Source organism: Alosa pseudoharengus, unplaced genomic scaffold (assembly GCF_046254945.1).
Source record: "Alosa pseudoharengus isolate Yale_2024_CS ecotype anadromous, Long Island Sound unplaced genomic scaffold, YU_APseudo_1.1 YU_APseudo_1.1_scf_16, whole genome shotgun sequence".
Taxonomy (NCBI): Eukaryota; Metazoa; Chordata; class Actinopteri; order Clupeiformes; family Clupeidae; genus Alosa; species Alosa pseudoharengus.
Window position 1 is genome coordinate 13,196,296 of NW_027468630.1, and position 17,480 is coordinate 13,213,775.

The 17,480-nt window shown below is 44.6% G+C and overlaps 1 protein-coding gene across 1 annotated transcript in view; it reads left to right on the plus strand.

The window, feature by feature from the left end:
* The first annotated feature begins 287 nt into the window (after positions 1-287).
* The window catches only part of abhd2a (abhydrolase domain containing 2, acylglycerol lipase a), a 25,178-nt gene continuing 7,985 nt past the window's right edge, over positions 288-17,480 (plus strand). Inside the window, exons 1-10 of the mRNA XM_076287125.1 lie at positions 288-473; positions 1,991-2,094; positions 2,529-2,742; positions 7,962-8,137; positions 8,847-9,014; positions 10,804-10,987; positions 13,040-13,132; positions 13,895-13,996; positions 15,169-15,238; positions 15,707-15,791. Coding sequence (XP_076143240.1) covers positions 2,534-2,742; positions 7,962-8,137; positions 8,847-9,014; positions 10,804-10,987; positions 13,040-13,132; positions 13,895-13,996; positions 15,169-15,238; positions 15,707-15,791 — 1,087 coding nt within the window. The 5' untranslated portion in view covers positions 288-473; positions 1,991-2,094; positions 2,529-2,533. The remainder of the gene's footprint in view (positions 474-1,990; positions 2,095-2,528; positions 2,743-7,961; positions 8,138-8,846; positions 9,015-10,803; positions 10,988-13,039; positions 13,133-13,894; positions 13,997-15,168; positions 15,239-15,706; positions 15,792-17,480) is intronic.

Consider the following 17,480-nt stretch of genomic DNA (forward strand, 5'->3'; position numbering starts at 1 on the left):
TCTCTATGATATAAGTGCAAAACAGATCAGGTTACTGTAGGCCTGTCACGAAAACAAGGCTAAATCTGTAATTTTACAACACAATCTCATAATGGGCTAATTGTAGCCTGTAGTTTGTGCAAAACTAAACAAAACCATGTTCCTGATTAAGAAGTTGTAGGCAGGTGAGCAATAAAGACGGTAACATCATTGAACAGAAAAGTCCCGAAGCGCAGTGACGTCGTGCTCCAGTTGCCCAATGGGTGTGCAATGTATAAATCCGCTGCTCATCTGTAGGAAGTAAAGTCTGCGTACACTGTAATGTGGTAGTATATGCGTGTGTGTGTGTGTGTTGCTGGAGCAAAATGCTTAGAAGCACTGATACCAAACAATTTGACACTGAATTATAACCGCTTGTCTTTTCCCTATGGATGGATATATGGTCACATGCAGAAAGGAAAAAGGATCATCTGGCTGTTGCGTTGGATTATTAGGTAGGTTAAAAAAAAACACCTCCCGCTACCACATACAGTCAGCTAGCTAGATATTTATCGTTATGCTAGCTGCAGGCTAACAGACTAGACAAGCATCCAGTGGTGCTTCCCACCCAAGTCTTGCTAAATGGCGTGCTAATCGACAATAACAAGATGATGTTGTCTGCAATATCTCAATATAGTTTGAAATATGCGGCCATAGAATGAGTTTGTTTTGTTTGTCTGGCACATAGTATGGGCATAACGAATAGTATGGGAAGTTGTTCGGGAAAAGGATGCTTTTTTTCTTGGGCCTGTTAGGTAGGTATGCTATCTATGATTTTTCACCGCTTTTTTACACCGTTACATTTGGATAGTGGCGTTTAGATACAACAGTATCTAACTTTAGGAATTCCTTTACCATTAATTGGTACATTGTTTCATGATGATGAATGGTACATAGTTAAAAATATGTCTTTGTAACTGTTAATTCTGATACACGACGCCGAGGAGAAGAGGAGGGCGGTTAGCCGCAGCGGCAGTATTTGACAGGTCGTTGTTAAATGAAGCCCTAGTCCACATTGCACGACTATGAAGAAAGTGCTTTAATTGTTCTTAACATTACTCTGCTTAGAGGCTATTGTGCTACCGATGAACCACCCTTATATCCAAGCCACTAAAAGTAACCCAGAGGGTTCACCAGTGCCTTTCAAGCAGAACAAATGGGGCTGTGTTGTGCTATTTCATGTCAGTGATTTTAACTCAGAGTGGCTTTTCAATCATTATGAATGACTAGATTAACTTTCATAAGATTAGTGTAAATGGAACGAAGGGGGGGGGGGGGGGTGTTTTGGTTTTCATTTTGTCCCCAGCTGACCGTGATCAGAAGCGTCGGTGCCTCTCTTGTCGCTGGTGGGGATGCTCTGGGGGATGGGGATTATGGACACTAGCCTCTGTTCTGATTCTTTACTTTATCCCTCCTGTCAGTTGTATTTCTGGAGGATGAGGTCATACTGGTCTCTGGAATGTGGGCTAAGCCCAGGACATTTAGGCACAGCTTTTATTATTATTATTATTATTATTATTATTATTACTATTACTATATTAATCCTGCATATACGTTGTCTTGGGAATTGCTAATACACACACTGAATGTTGGAACATAATAGGTCACATTTGTATTTTTCATTTAACAAATCGTATTTGTTGGTAAGAGATGCAAGAGATCCATTTCAGCCCAGGATCACTGGATCGGTGATGTTGTGCCTCTGTAATGTAGCCTAATTTAGACTTTTGTTGACAGTGAACTCTGGCTGTGGGGACATGTGCAAGAGCACCCTCGGGACTCTTGATTTCAATCGAATTTCCCTGTCTATGTAACTGATCAATTTACTCACCCAGAGTGAACCACGTTTTGCCATCAGCCAATTACCCTAGAATCCAGTCATGAATGCATTCTGTTAGAATGCGTGGGTCTGTGAGCAAAAAGATTTAATAATGTGAAACCCACTTCTGACTTTTGTTTCTCTTTTTTCCAGGGTTGACCAGACCACTGTGACTTGAAGTGCAAGGACAAAGAGGACCTGTTTAAAGACAGTGGGTTACAGGGCACATTCTCGGCAAGGAAAATAGCAAGAGAGAAGTATGCAAACTTGTGACATTGTTTTTTGTGGTGCTTTTGGTGTTTCCAAATGTGTCATCTGGTGCTTACACAGTGTTACGTCATTAGACTATTGAGTTCCCTATTTTCTGTTCCTTCCTGTGTGTCTTTCATGACTTCCTGTTTGGTTTGTCTCATAAAATTGTCTCAGGCTTGGGAGAGTTGAATACTTTCCATACTTCCCTTTTGGTTTTTGAAAGAGAACTAACTTAAACCAAAACCTCTTCACATTTGAAATAACCAAAACACAATTGCTAAAACTACTGTTTACAAGGATTCTATTATTGAACATTCAAAAACTGAAGCCTGAAAAATGTAACGCTGTGGTTACAGACATTATCATGGACATTAGATTACAGTTTAATGAAATAGTTTGAGGTGCATCCCTGGTGAATTCCTGTATGTGTGTGTCGTAGCAACCATGTCCAACCAGGAGTCTGACGTGTACACCATCTCGCCGGAGATGCCGGCCGTGTTTGACGGGGTGAAGCTGGCGGCGGTTGCCACGGTGCTCTACATCATCGTGCGCTGCCTGAATCTCAAGAGCCCCACTGCCCCCCCGGAGCTCACTTACCAGGACACGGCCCTCAACCGCTTCCTGCTCAAGTCCTGCCCACTCCTGACCAAAGAGTGAGTCCTTTACACACACACACAAACACAAATCCCCAATATTTCACATCAGTGTCTTGGTCTATAAGTAGCATTTTAATGATGATGCCTCATTATGTGAACTAACAGATATAAACTATTGTCATCTGAAATGATTATGTATAATAATGTATAATGTATCTTTTGCCTTTCTCCTGCTCTGGGTCTGACAGTCTGTTGTCCTAAAAGCATCTCAGCTTCACCTTGCTTGTCTTAGGTGACCGGAGTCTCTGAATCTTAATGGCTAGCATATTGAGAAGAACAGTCTGGTCTATTTGCCCTCCAAATATGTATATTCTCCAGTGAGACATTGTATGCTTTGGCTGTTTGACTTTGCTTTTGCTTAATGTTGACAGAGAGAGAGAGACTGTCTCAGTAGCTTTACCATTGCACAAAATAACTCCAACTTGTAGGAACCTCTCCATCCCTTTCTAAGTGTTTGTTTGTTGAGTCGGTCACCTTACACGGCCATGTTATATCTGATAGTGTCTCACTACTAAAGTCAGAGGGATACTACACACTTCTTACTGTGAGTGTAAGTAAGAAGTGTGTAGTATCCCACTTCGTACTGTGAGGTCTGTAAGTCTGTGACTAACTGGCTTGGTATTCTTATCCTTTTAACTGAATGACTTATGGAATGGCACACACCTCTGACTTGAATGATGAACGAGTACTTTAGGGTCAGGATATCTTCAGATGGTGATTTCTAGTGATGAACGAGTACTTTAGGGTGAGGATATCTTCAGATGGTGATTTCTAGTGTCCCTAGTGAGACTTGGTGAACTAGTTGTATGCTGAGGACACAAACACTGAGGACACCCTCAGTGTTTGTGTTTTTTACACACTAACAATAATTCCCAATTTCTGCTACACATTCTTATGATTAAAATGAAGATCTGCTTAAATGACCTGTCAAAGCTTACCCCCAGCCACCGGGTGGTCCATGGCCCTTTCGTAACATCCCCTGACACAGGCTACCATGGGCATTATGTAATAGTGTTTCCAGCCCAGTAGCCACACACACACACACACACACACACACACACACACACACACACAGAGCCAAGCGGGCTGATCAATGAGTCACCAAGCGAGGACTCACATTCCTGGACACAGCCTCACCCCACCCAACCCCGGCTGCTCCTGTGGAGGGGAGAGTTCAGTCCGAGGGAGGCGAAGGCGCCCCACTGACAGGCACTCTGTTTATCAACGCCCTCCAGGAAAATAGTTATCTGTGGTCATATAAGTAGGTGGATAGGAACGTTGTGCTCAGCGGGCAGGTCTGTTATCGTTGCCATTATCTCAGAGGACGCTGATGTGGATGTGAACTTCAGACAGCACAGGGCGTGTTGTAATTAGTCATGACTTTCTTTTCAATAATGAAACAATGTGGCAGGGCAGATCTCTAATATTATATGACCCGTAGACACAAGTCTAGAGCAGGTGTGATGTAGTTATTAGATGGCCATTGACGTTGTATATTTATGGTCATGATGAGGAAGTGAATCAAATGGATCCCTATGAGCTGGCATTTGGACCATTTGCCATGGACTTTGATTAACCCTAATGAGATATCATAAGAATTTGAGCAGATTATTTGCTGTCTGGGTTGTCTTGGCACACTCTTTTATATTGTTATTTGAAATCAAAAGCCTCGTCAGAAGCCTTGACCATCAAAATGTAACATCTGTGTTGGCAATCTAGGCTATGTGACGTGCCGTAAATTAGGGGTGGGCGATATGGACAAAAAATAATATCTCGATATTTTTTGTGATTTTGACGATAACGATAATTAGTTGATATCCTTTAAAACATTGTTTTTGTTAAAGTCTGAGTTACTTTACAGCTCATTATTTATGAATAGCATCATTACATAATAACCAATAACCTAACCTGTGACTTTTTAACCAAATCAACCAATGCATTGTTACTCTGACACATTTCCAATTCTGCCCCCACTTGTGTGTGGCAATGACATGGTCTAGCCAGCTACATTAGAGAAGATGAATAGGCCTAACAGTTTCCCAAGAGAAAGTCTGAAGCTAAAGTTCCTTTCAAACCGTTACATAGGATTCACTGTAAAACTAAGCAAACCAACACAGTACATCTCAGTTATTTCCTTTGATATTTTGTTTAAAAGCAATCATATAGGCTAGCATTCCAAGTTACAGAATAGAAACTAATGCGTTAGCTTATGGCTAATGTATATGAGAAATCCCATAGAGATGCTAACGGTTCGGTAAACGTAGATACTTAGAGCGAACTTCAGTCCATTTACAAAGGAGTTTCATGAGAATAGTTCTTTGTTTACAACTGACTATTAAAATACTCAAAGGTTAATGTTTTCTCTCCATATAATACCGTGTGGGAAAAAACGTGACTGTGTCTCATCAATGCTACTTGAACAGAAGTATCCGCATAAAATCCCAAGTAGGCTACTCTAGCTGCACAAAATAAACATTAGGCGTGCGTGTGACAACGTTGTGACCCACTAGTGATCATGTGACACTTGCTCTGCTGCAGCCAGGTAACCTGACTCTCGCCAGATGAATTTCGTTCCGCCTAGCTCCACTCATCCTAGGCGGAGCTAAGCGGAACGAAATTCATCTGGCGAGAGTCAGGTTAGCAGCCAGGGGCTTCTCCCGCATACACCTCCTGGGAATGTATGAGTCTTCAATGCGTGATTTCGAGTGTTTTTTCCCCATAAGTAATTTAAATACTCGATAATGTCAATTTGCACATCGTTAAAACAACAATCACGGTATTATCGCAGACGCCCACCCCTACCGTAAATAGACTATAGTTCAGATAGTGTAGCACTCTCAATGTTTACAGAAATGGCAGCAAGGCCTGCTGTCTCCCTGTAATACATTCTCTTTATGGGCATTTTACCCAGAATGCTTATCCCCCAACACACACACACACACAGACACACACACACACCCGCTTGGTCTCTACAGGATTATCTCATTACATAGTCATTCTATCAGCATTAGCTTGGAACACTAAGTAGAGGGTTCTGGTGAATTCTCAGCAGGAGCATAACCTCGCGTGACTTCTCCTTATCCTGCTGTGGCCAAGCCTGTCTCTCTCTGTCCCCTTATCCTCTTTGTGTTTCTCAGTTGCCATCTAACTCCCCCCGCCACACACACACACACACACACACACACACACACACACACACACACACACACACACACACACACACACACACACACACACACACTCTAACCCTTTGCCGCGTGGAGTTAAAACGATTTACTCCGACCTGTGTGCACTCTTCCAGCCCTTTCTGAATGAGTGTGCTCACCATCATGCTTCCTGGGAGTTGAAGCAATTCCACACCAACCCACTATCTACTGCGCCCCCCCCCCCCCCACACACACACACACCCTCCACCCTACCATCAGCTATTACCGCTAATCAACTGTAAAATGATCAGCGGCGTGATTAGATGTTTAGTTAAGGGGGGCGGTTGCATAACAGTCTTTGTCCAGAGCAGGTGGCGGTGTGCTGCTGGTCACCAGAGGAAGTTGAGGGGGAGGCTGCTGAAGGTTGCATACTGTTAGTGTTAATAATGACGGGCCGAATTTGTGCCACACACTGTTGACATTAGCGATGGTGGCACTTGCAGGGCATACTGGTCATAGATGCAGAGTGCGTCCTTTAGCACTGGTAGCCCTCAGCAGTCTCAGCAAAGATGCGGTCAAGTTGCTCTAGCGTGCGTGTTATTATGAGCCTATCCTCCTGGTTGTGGTGGACAGTGTGACCCAGGGCTCAAAAACAAAGCAGGCCATTACAACCTTACAACCTTCCCACTGCTGACATCATGCTTTTTAGTATTTATAGACGCCGTTTTCTTTGCCATGCAGACCTTGTTAGTCTTTGCTGTGTACTTAGGCATATTTGACTGACTGTTATTTGCATGGTATGATCTGAGAGCCTGTTTTTGCTGTCCCTTCATAAATCACTTGTCAGGCTAGTTAAGGCAGTGTTTTCAAAGTCCTCTGTGAAAGAAGGACAGAAAAGGAGTGGCTTATCAGTGTTGTGTAATTTGGAAAAGTGGACAACTGTGGGAAGTGTTTTTCTTGTCATAGTTGTGCTGAGCGGTTGCATAACGGGAGCACGCTGTTCTTAATCAGAGGTAAACATGACAGCCCAGCTCCTCCAACTCTAAACATGTCACTAAAGTATTTCTGCAGAATGGGGCTTATAATATGACACATCCTTTTCTGTTTGTCCATGTGTACAACAAGACTACACTGAGAGCCTTTTCTGTTTGTTCATGTGTAGAACAAGGCTACATTGAGTGCCACGTGGCTGCCAAGAGTCCACACAGACTGTCATGTCTGAATCATGTTTCATGTATTTTTTAGTTCCATCCATTGGCTTGTTCCGTCCAGCGTTCCCAGATGAAGTGGCATATCACAAGTGGAATTTAGGCTACTGCTCAACCAGAGCGAGTTCTTGAGACTGGTCAGGAAACTGAGTACATCTTGTTCTGACTCTCTCCACACTATCCTACACACTAGGCTATCTGTAGGCTCAGCTAGTGTCTGTCTGGAGGTCTCTGTAATCAGGTTCTTGGTTTAACCTTTTTCACCACCTGTGATTATCTGCCCTTTTATCTATGCGATTATGACAATGGTCAAGATCACCAGTCCTAGATCAAAGTTCAATATTGTCAACTATATTCTGCCCAGTTATATTAGTATGAAATAAAATATGACCGAATTACTGTATTAGTAGTGTCTCTTCTCACAGGAGTCAGACTGTTTCACACTGTATGTTTTCACTCAGAGGAGTCTGTGAATCCGTATAAGTGAGATTGAATGGTCTCGTGTCTGTGAATCCGTATAACTGAGATTGAATGCTCTCGTGTCTGTGAATCCGTATATCTGAGATTGAATGCTCTTGTGTCTGTGAATCTGTATAACTGAGATTGAATGCTCTCGTGTCTGTGAATCCGAATAAGTGAGATTGAATGCTCTCGTGTCTGTGAATCCGTATAACTGAGATTGAATGCTCTCGTGTCTGTGAATCCGTATAACTGCGATTGAATGCTCTCGTGTCTGTGAATCCGTATAACTGAGATAGAATGCTCTCGTCTCTGTGAATCCGTATAAGTGAGATTGAATGCTCTCGTCTCTGTGAATCCGTATAACTGAGATTGAATGCTCTTGTGTCTGTCTCTTCCGCAGGTACATTCCTCCGCTATTGTGGGGTAAGAGTGGGCATCTGCAGACGGCGCTTTACGGGAAACTGGGCAGGGTGAGCTCGCCGCACCCCAACGGCCTCCGCAAGTTCCTGCCCATGATAGATGGTGCCACTGCCACTTTCGACCTCTTCGAGCCCATGGCTGATCATCCGACAGGAGGTTGGCATCAAAGTTGTTGACCTGTTTGTCAATGCCATTTCTGCTGGGCACCCCCCCATTGTATGATTAATCATTGTGGTTGTGTATGAGTTTGTTGTGAAGTGTGTGTGTGTGTGTGTCTGCGTGTCTGCAACTTCTCTCACTGAGGCATGCTTCAGCGTTTCTCCATCTCTGAATATGGCCTGTTTGCTGTGCTGTCCCACTGTAATCGGGCGCAGCCTGAAGTCACATGCGGCTCCTAGCTCCTAACGCTAGAGTTGGCAGAGTGAGGAGTAATGGCTGCACAACAGCGCCCTTGTCACCACTCATCCTGTGCTGTGTGCTGATGTCTGACCTTGCCATCCTGATTTTGGGTTCCCATGACAACTATCTCAGAATATTGTTGATGTTTCTCAGAAATCTCTTAGAACCATGCTTTGGTCCGTCATTTAGTAAGTAGGTAAACTAAACGGCCTCTATTAAATCATGCTTCATTAAGGGAACAGAGAGAATGCTTGTCCCCTGTGCCCAGGGCTATTTGCTTTTTTTTTTGTGACGCAAAAATGACTAGCTGGAAAAACCCATGTATTTCCATAGCATACTGTAAGCTCTTTGTGGAAGGTTTTTTTGTCATACCAGTGTATTTGTATAAGTGGCCTCAATGCAAATGCCACCCTGTCAGCAACTGATAAGCATTGTTTGCTTTTGTGTTTAACTCTCCTCTCTGCAGATGACATCACCATGGTGATCTGTCCAGGGATCGGCAACCACAGTGAGAAGCACTACATTCGCACCTTTGTGGACTACTCCCAGAAGCACGGCTACAGGTGTGCCGTGCTCAACCACCTGGGAGCGCTACCCAACATCGAGCTCACGTCCCCGCGGATGTTTACCTATGGTACGGCCCGCTCCCTTCGAGACACACACTCAGTCCCTGGAACACACACTCAGTACCTGGAACACACACTCAGTACCTGGAACACACACTCAGTACCTGGAACGCACACTCAGTACCTGGAACGCACACTCAGTACCTGGAACACACACCCAGTACCTGGAACACATTCTGTCTAAACACTGAACGCCACTCTGCAGATGAGCAAAGCGATAAGGTGGAGTGAACCCATATGGTGTAGGGTGTGCTTGGGCTTACCCCTCATTGGTGGATTCATTTATACATTTTTCATTTCTATATTTTCCATACAGTCATCAAGCTTACTCATTCAGTAGCAATGGTCTAAATTGGGGTGGGACTAAATGCATTACATATTTCAAAATCAGCTGGGAGGATCCATCAGCAGGGTTTGTGTCACTGTGTGCGTCACTTGTTTGTGGTAGTGTCACAAGTTTGTTGTGCAAGTCCGTAAAGACGCATGGGGTCACTCATACTGTACGGCCAGCCGGTGCAGATGTTGGATGCAGTGCTAGTGTCTGTGCTGTGGGTTGTGTCTGTGTTGCGTGCATGTTTGTCTTGTGTTCCTTGTCTTTGTGATGTTTCTATGCTGGATACAGTGCTAGTGTCTGTGCTGTGGGTTGTGTCCGTGTTGCGTGCATGTTTGTCTTGTGTTAGCTGTAAGAGGCTGTTTAAAGTGTCCTCTTGCCATCCCATCTCCTCTCTACCTCTGCTGTCCTAGTAAGACCTCCCTGTTTCATCTCCTAGCAACATGTTCTGTAGATCTAGTTTGCCCTGTTTCATCTCCTAGCAATATGTTCTGTAGATCCTAGCAACATGTTCTGTAGATCTAGTTTGCCCTGTTTCATCTCCTAGCAACATGTTCTGTAGATGTAGTTTGCCCTGTTTCATCTCCTAGCAACATGTTCTGTAGATGTAGTTTGCCCTGTTTCATCTCCTAGCAACATGTTCTGTAGATCTAGTTTGCCCTGTTTCATCTCCTAGCAACATGTTCTGTAGATCTAGTTTGCCCTGTTTCATCTCCTAGCAACATGTTCTGTAGATGTAGTTTGCCTCGTTTCATCTCCTAGCAACATGTTCTGTAGATGTAGTTTGCCCTGTTTCATCTCCTAGCAACATATTCTGTAGATGTAGTTTCCCCTTTTGGACTTCCTGTTATTTAGGGCCCTTGTAGTAAATAAGCAACACCATACTGTAGATGGAAATGCTCACCCTCAAAAAGTAAAAGAAACTGTTTGAAACTGTTTCTGTTTGACTGAAACGGTTTGAAGCGTATTTATAGCATGTTGAAGACATGTCAGTGGACATATTTTTAGATGATTTAACATGTATTTATCGCTAAGTCGATATCCTCAAGGAGTTTGACTTGGTTGTGTGACTCAAATGGGTTAATTATACACCCATCTGGCACAAACGGCTTAAGAGGGACAAGACAAAGATATTTTATTCACAAAAGAAATGTATAGATAATTGAAAATGAGCCCTGGATGTCCATTGAAAGTTAGACATGAGTGCCCTTGGCGAGGGGAGTGTGTTGAGTGTAATGTGTTTTGTGTGTGTGTGTGCGTTGCCCTCAGGGTGCACATGGGAGTACAGGGCGATTGAGTGTGATGTGTTGTGTGTGCTTTGGAGGTTTTGAGTGTGATGTGTTGTGTGTGCTTTGGAGGTCTTGAGTGTGATGTGTTGTGTGTGCGTTGGAGGTCTTTGAGTGTGATGTGTTGTGTGTGCGTTGGAGGTCTTTGAGTGTGATGTGTTGTGTGTGCGTTGCCCTCAGGGTGCACGTGGGAGTACGGAGCGATGGTGGGGTACATCAAGAAGGCGTACCCCCAGACACAGCTCATCGTGGTGGGCTTCAGCCTCGGGGGCAACATCGTGTGCAAGTTCCTGGGCGAGAACCGGGCCAACCAGGAGCGCGTGCTGTGCTGCGTGAGCGTGTGCCAGGGCTACAGCGCACTCAGGTGAGTGTGTGTGTCTGTGTCTGTGTCTGTGTCTGCGTGTGTGTGTCTGTGTGTGTGTGTGTCTGTGTCTGTGTGTGTCTGCGTGTGTGTGTCTGCGTGTGTTTGTCTGCGTGTGTGTGTGTGTGTGTCTGTGTCTGCTTGTGTGTGTGTGTGTGTGTGTCTGTGTCTGTGTGTGTCTGTGTGTTTGTGTGTCTGTGTCTGTCTGTGTCTGCGTGTGTGTGTCTGTGGGTGTGTGTCTGTGTGTGTTAGTGTGTGTGTGTGTCTGTGTCTGTGTGTGTCTGCGTGTGTGTGTCTGCGTGTGTGTGTCTGCGTGTGTGTGTGTGTGTCTGTGTCTGCTTGTGTGTGTGTCTGTGTGTGTGTGTCTGTGTCTGTGTGTGTCTGCGTGTGTGTGTCTGCGTGTGTGTGTCTGCGTGTGTGTGTGTGTGTGTCTGTGTCTGCTTGTGTGTGTGTCTGTGTGTGTGTGTCTGTGTGTGTGTGTGTCTGTGTCTGTGTGTGTCTGTGTGTTTGTGTGTCTGTGTCTGTGTGTGTCTGCGTGTGTGTGTCTGTGGGTGTGTGTCTGTGTGTCTGTGTGTCTGTGTGTCTGTGTGTGTGTGTGTGTGTGTGTGTGTGTGTGTGTGTGTGTGTGTGTGTGTGTCTCTGTGTCTGTGTGTGTGAGAAAGAGAGAGCATTTTTTATTCTGCATCTGTTTTTCTTTTTGTCGCTTTTTCCACTTTGTCAGAGAAGCTGTGGTTGCCAAGCTAGGGGACACTGCCGTTATCTTTAGCCACCACACACCAGAGAATGTTCACCGTCAGATAAAATATCAACGCATTATTTTTAGACGTTCATTTTTGCCAAGCATTTGCTACATTAACAAATGGATGGCACTTCTGATCACTGAGCATTCTTATTGCTGACGCTGGTGCACATGTTGTTTTGAAGCTGTGTGTGTAAGGGGAAAATCATGTCTCCCGATGGGGAGCTGCGTGGGGCTTTGCGCTGCTCTGGGAGAGGCATGCCACAAGCCGTACGTGTGCATTCATCTGTCTGCTGTTTGGGCGCATTCCTCCCCATTGAAAGGTGCACTGCCTGGGTCAGTCTGCATGCCTCGGCCGCTGGAGCAAGCCTTTGTTGTGGAGGTCGGGAGGCACACTGATGCATTTGCATCTGCATTTGGTATATGACCTGAAAGACCAGGTGGCGTTTGGCAGTGACTGACCCAGCCTGATATTTACCACACACATACACACACACACACACGCACACACACACACACACACACACACACACACGCACACACACACAGAGTTACATGTGCACATGCACACACACACTACCACTCCCCCATATTGTGCAGAAATCTGACTGACAAGATGCCACTGAGGCTCACACCAGTGGAATGCAATAGGCTGGCTAGTGCTGTCTATAGGCTGGTCTATAGGCTGGCTAATGCTGTCTAGTGCGGTCTATAGGCTGTCTAGTGCTGTCTATAGGCTGTCTAGTGCTGTCTATAGGCTGTCTAGTGCTGTCTATAGGTGTCTATAGGCTGGTCTGTAGGCTGGACTATAGGCTGGCCCAGACACGTGCAGAGACTGTCATGCTGCTCAGTGTTAATGGCACTGTCTAAATAGAATGGAATTCAACTGTGTGTGTTGCGTCTCATTGCTTTTGGAAAGATATCTTCCATTTGTGGATAAATGCCCTGCAAAACACCTAGATGCACTCAAAATGTGCTTCCTTTGCACTCTAAATGTGCTTCCTTTGTTTCGTAATACATCCTTCAGTATTTTTAGTGTTCAGATTTGTATCAGGAACCTTTGATGATGAACAATTGTGTTTTGTTTTATTTATTTTCACTCAGGGTTGCTTATAGTTTAGGTCAACAGAACTGTTCCATTGCACTCTGGAAACTACTTTGTTGAATGAGAGGATGGCGTCCTTATATTTTGCGTGTGTGTTTGTGTTGTGTTGATTACCCACCATTGTGTTTAACTTGAATCCTGACTGTTGTATTTCTTTATCTTTTTCCCTATTTCTCTCTCACTTTTTCGTTCTGTGTGTGTGCATATGCAGGGCACAGGAGACCTTCCTTCAGTGGGATCAGTGTAGGAGGTTTTACAACTTTCTGATGGCTGACAACATGAAGAAGATCATCCTCTCACACAGGTACAAGCACACATTAATCGCGCTTTCACACATTAATAAGGCATTCACACATTAATCACGCTTTCACACATTAATAAGACATTCACACATTAATCACGCATTCACACATTAATCACGCATTTGCAAACTTGGCCCAACCAAACTCCGCCTCACTCTCAGTGTGTGTGTGCCAGGGCATTCAGTCCTCAAGTCTTATGATTCAGCCGCTTTTGTTTTGAAAATGTCTTTTCCCTGGAGAAGAATGCATCATAGATTGCATTATAGATTGGTACAGCAAAGTAATAATTTCCAGGTGTTTTGTTGTGCACCTAACTCTGTGTCTCTCTCTCTCTCTCTCTCTCTCTCTCTCTCTCTCTCTCTCTCTCTCTCTTTCTCTCTCTCTCTCTCTCTGGTGTTTGGTGAGGGTTTGGGGCATGACCGCTGTGCTGGGAATGCAGGGTGTGTGTTGTTCTCAGGGGAGGCGTTCTCATTCCTACGGCTCCCCTCAGGTGCATTCCAGGCCTGCGTTAAACATGGGGCACATGTGCTTTAGCAAAGACAGACCAGTGGAAATAAGAACTGGACAGACCAGTGGAAATAAGAACTGGACAGACCAGTGGAAATAAGAACTGGAGTCCCGCTACTGGAACGTGCCTCCCTTACAACACTCGCTACTCTGCTGTCCAGTTAACACAGAGAATAAGCATGCTGTCTATCCTATGTTAAAGGGTTATGATGCTGACATTGCTCTTTGTGTGTGTGTGTTTGTGTGTGTCCGTCCAGGGGTAGCCTGTTTGGCAGCAGCTCCAATAAGATGCTGGACATCAACCTTAGCCGTCTCTACACATGCACCTCCCTCATGCAGATCGATGACAACATCATGAGGTGAGAGTTCACCTCCTGCAATGTACTCATTCGCAGTCTACCAGGGCCTCATGGATTAACAATAACCTGTTGTAGACCATGGAGTTGTAGACCATGGAGTAAGGATAAACCCAAGTCTAGATTAAGGGCCTGTGTCAGCCAATCACGTTTTTTGCGCTGACAGTGCCCTCAACCTCATTTTCAGAGTGCTTCAGTCAAGTGTTTATTGTTGCTAGGTTACGAAGTTTTGATTGTTCATCGAGAGAGAAGTGACATTGACGAGCTCAGCGGTGTTCAAAAAGTTGCTCAGCTGCGGAAAAAAAACATTCACCGCCGAGGACTTTTTTTCCCCCTGAGAGCTGTGAATTCTGAACTTCATAGGATTTGTATAGAAAATAGCTGCCAAAAAACGTGATTGGTGGACATAGGCTCTAAGAGTAACTGTATTAACATATAAAATAAGATTGCAACTAATGTGCAACTAGTACAAAAGAAATAACTGGATGTCTTGCAGTTAGAAATAACTGGATGTCTTGCAGTTAGCCATTTCTCTGGGTAACACTTTATTTTACGCTGTCCTTGTTCCAGTGTATAGTACAGTGTAGCAACCTATGTAACAATATGTAATATCACATACTTATGTTGTCCATACATAATATATTTTTGTCTACAGATCATTAGTACACGTGTAATTAGTTCTAACCTAGAGGCCACATTGGCAAAGTATTGTAACAAGCACTTGTTATTACGCGTGTACTAATGATCTGTAGGTACACAAATATACATTATGTATGGACAACATAAGTATGTGATATTACATATTGTTATATACTGTAGGTTGCTACACTGTACTTCATTAAGTAGATACACTGGAACAAGGACCCCTTGAAATAGTTTCACCCTGTGAACCTACATCTTTCTCTCTTAATTCTTTATTCAGAACACAAAGAGCAGTCCATATCACAGTAGCTAGTTGCTACAGTAGCTATTTGGTTTTATCTTAACTTTAGGACTTTAAATTTGACTTGTAAATACCTCTCCTTGTTCTCTTCCTGCCTTCCCATCCAAAGCGCTCTTCCCATCTCATCTTGTCCTATACCTGACTGTGTTTCCTCGTGAGCCTGTCTGTTCTCTGTCTGTCTCTCTGTCCCTGTGAGCCTGGATCTGATTAAGGTTTCTCTGGCATTTTCTAGGAAATTCCATGGCCACAGTTCCCTGAAGGAATATTATGAGAAGGAGAGCTGTGTGCATTATATTCACAATGTGAGTAAACCCCCGCACGCACGCACACACACACACACACACACACACACACACACACACACTTCTCTTATCAGACTGAGTGGGGAGGCAAGCTGCTGCAAGGACATCTGGCCAGTGGATAAAGACCCACCCTGAGAGACTCCTCTCTAAGACTGAAGTAGAGTTTGTCCAGTGGATAAACCCCCACCCTGAGAGACTTCTCTCTAAGATTGAAGTAGAGTTTGTCCACGCAGTGAGGGAGTTGTTTGAAGGTGGTGCCTTTTTTCATTTTGCCCATTAGCATAGAGATAATGAGAACTCTTGAAAATGGCCCACAACTTTTAGTGATGTAGTCCAGCAGTTGCTGAGTCAGGTTGGCGAGGCAGTTTTGTGCTGTGGCTGTGGGTACGTGGGTGACGTTGGCAGTTTTGTGGTGTGGGTGTGGGTGTGGGTATGTGGGTAACGTTGCCCGTATGTGTCGGCCTACAGGTGAACGTTCCACTGTTGCTGGTCAACTCGGCAGACGACCCGCTGGTGCACGATTCTCTGCTCACCATTCCACGCACACTCGCAGGTAAGTGTGTTTTAAACTGGAACTAGCACCAGCAAACACAAACCCCCAGCAAACACAAACCCCCAGCAACAACAAGCAAGTGGCAACAGTGACCATAGGCAGCAGACACAGCAACTAAGAATGTGTACAGTACTACATGTCACATGAATAATACACAGATATACTCCGCTATTCTGGTAGTGTACACACACACACACACACACAAACGAACTCGTCTGGGTATGCAGGGAAGGTTCAGGAGAAGGTCGATGTTGGGGCAGGAATGTCGGCTACTGATCTCTTGAGACTGCATCTCTTTGCGCTCTTCTCTCTCTCCCCCACTGTGGTCATCTCTCTCTCTTCTCTCTTCTCTCTCTCTTCTCTCTTCTCTCTTCTCTCTCTTCTCTCTCTTCTCTCTTCTCTCTTCTCTCTCTTCTCTCTTCTCTCTCTCTTCTCTCTTCTCTCTCTCTTCTCTCTCTCTTCTCTCTTCTCTCTTCTCTCTCTTCTCTCTCTCCCCCACTGTGGTCATCTCTCTCTCTTCTCTCTTCTCTCTCTCTTCTCTCTTCTCTCTCTCTTCTCTCTCTTCTCTCTTCTCTCTCTCTTCTCTCTTCTCTCTCTCTTCTCTCTCTTTTCTCTCTTCTCTCTTCTCTCTCTTCTCTCTCTCCCCCACTGTGGTCATCTCTCTCTCTTCTCTCTTCTCTCTCTCTTCTCTCTTCTCTCTCTCTTCTCTCTCTCTTCTCTCTTCTCTCTCTTCTCTCTCTCTCCCACTGTGGTCATCTCTCTCTCTTCTCTCTTCTCTCTCTATTCTCTCTTCTCTCTCTCTTCTCTCTTCTCTCTCTCTTCTCTCTTCTCTCTCTCCCCCACTGTGGTCATCTCTCTCTCTTCTCTCTTCTCTCTCTCTTCTCTCTCTCTTCTCTCTTCTCTCTCTCTTCTCTCTTCTCTCTTCTCTCTCTCTTCTCTCTTCTATCTCTCTCCCACTGTGGTCATCTCTCTCTCTTCTCTCTCTCCCAGGAAAGACCATACTGGACATTTAGATGAAGGATTAGTGTTTCACTTTCCTTTTACTTAATTTAAAAATAATTATCGGTGTTATAAACACTGATACCAATAGATTGGCAAATAGCTAATATTGGCCAATAATATCGGAACACCAATGTATCAGTCGGCTCTAGTAAACAACTGCACTCTTTATGCTAAGGCAAACAAGTGTACAGCAAGTAAAACACAACCAAAAGGCTTATGTAGACACAGCCGTTATATATCAGATGCTTAACACAGGCGTTATGTTAGATCAAGTGTAATCAAGTGTACGGCTAAAACTTTAAGACATTTGAAGGTTGGGAAAGCTGGGAAGCATGCAGGCATGAAGGCTGTAGGAGGAGATTCTGCATCATGTAAAGAATGAAGCATGAAGCTCATTAGTGTGTGCCAAGACCTCTGATCTGTAGACGGTGTGTTTTCCCGGCCTCGTGTCCGGTGTCTTTCTATATGGGAATGAGTAGAAATGAAGCTTGGCTATGATCGCACTAAGACGTGTTTAGCAACTCGGTTCAGCCCAGTTTGTCGTCTCGGCCGAAGCGCTCTCAAAGTCACTTGTCAAGCAATAAACCCACTTTCATGAAGCAGGATAGAACAGTGCCAGGCTCTTGAGTCCCAGTGAAGAGCTCCTCGAGCCCACTCAATGCCAGGCTTGCATGGCGACCCGTCTTC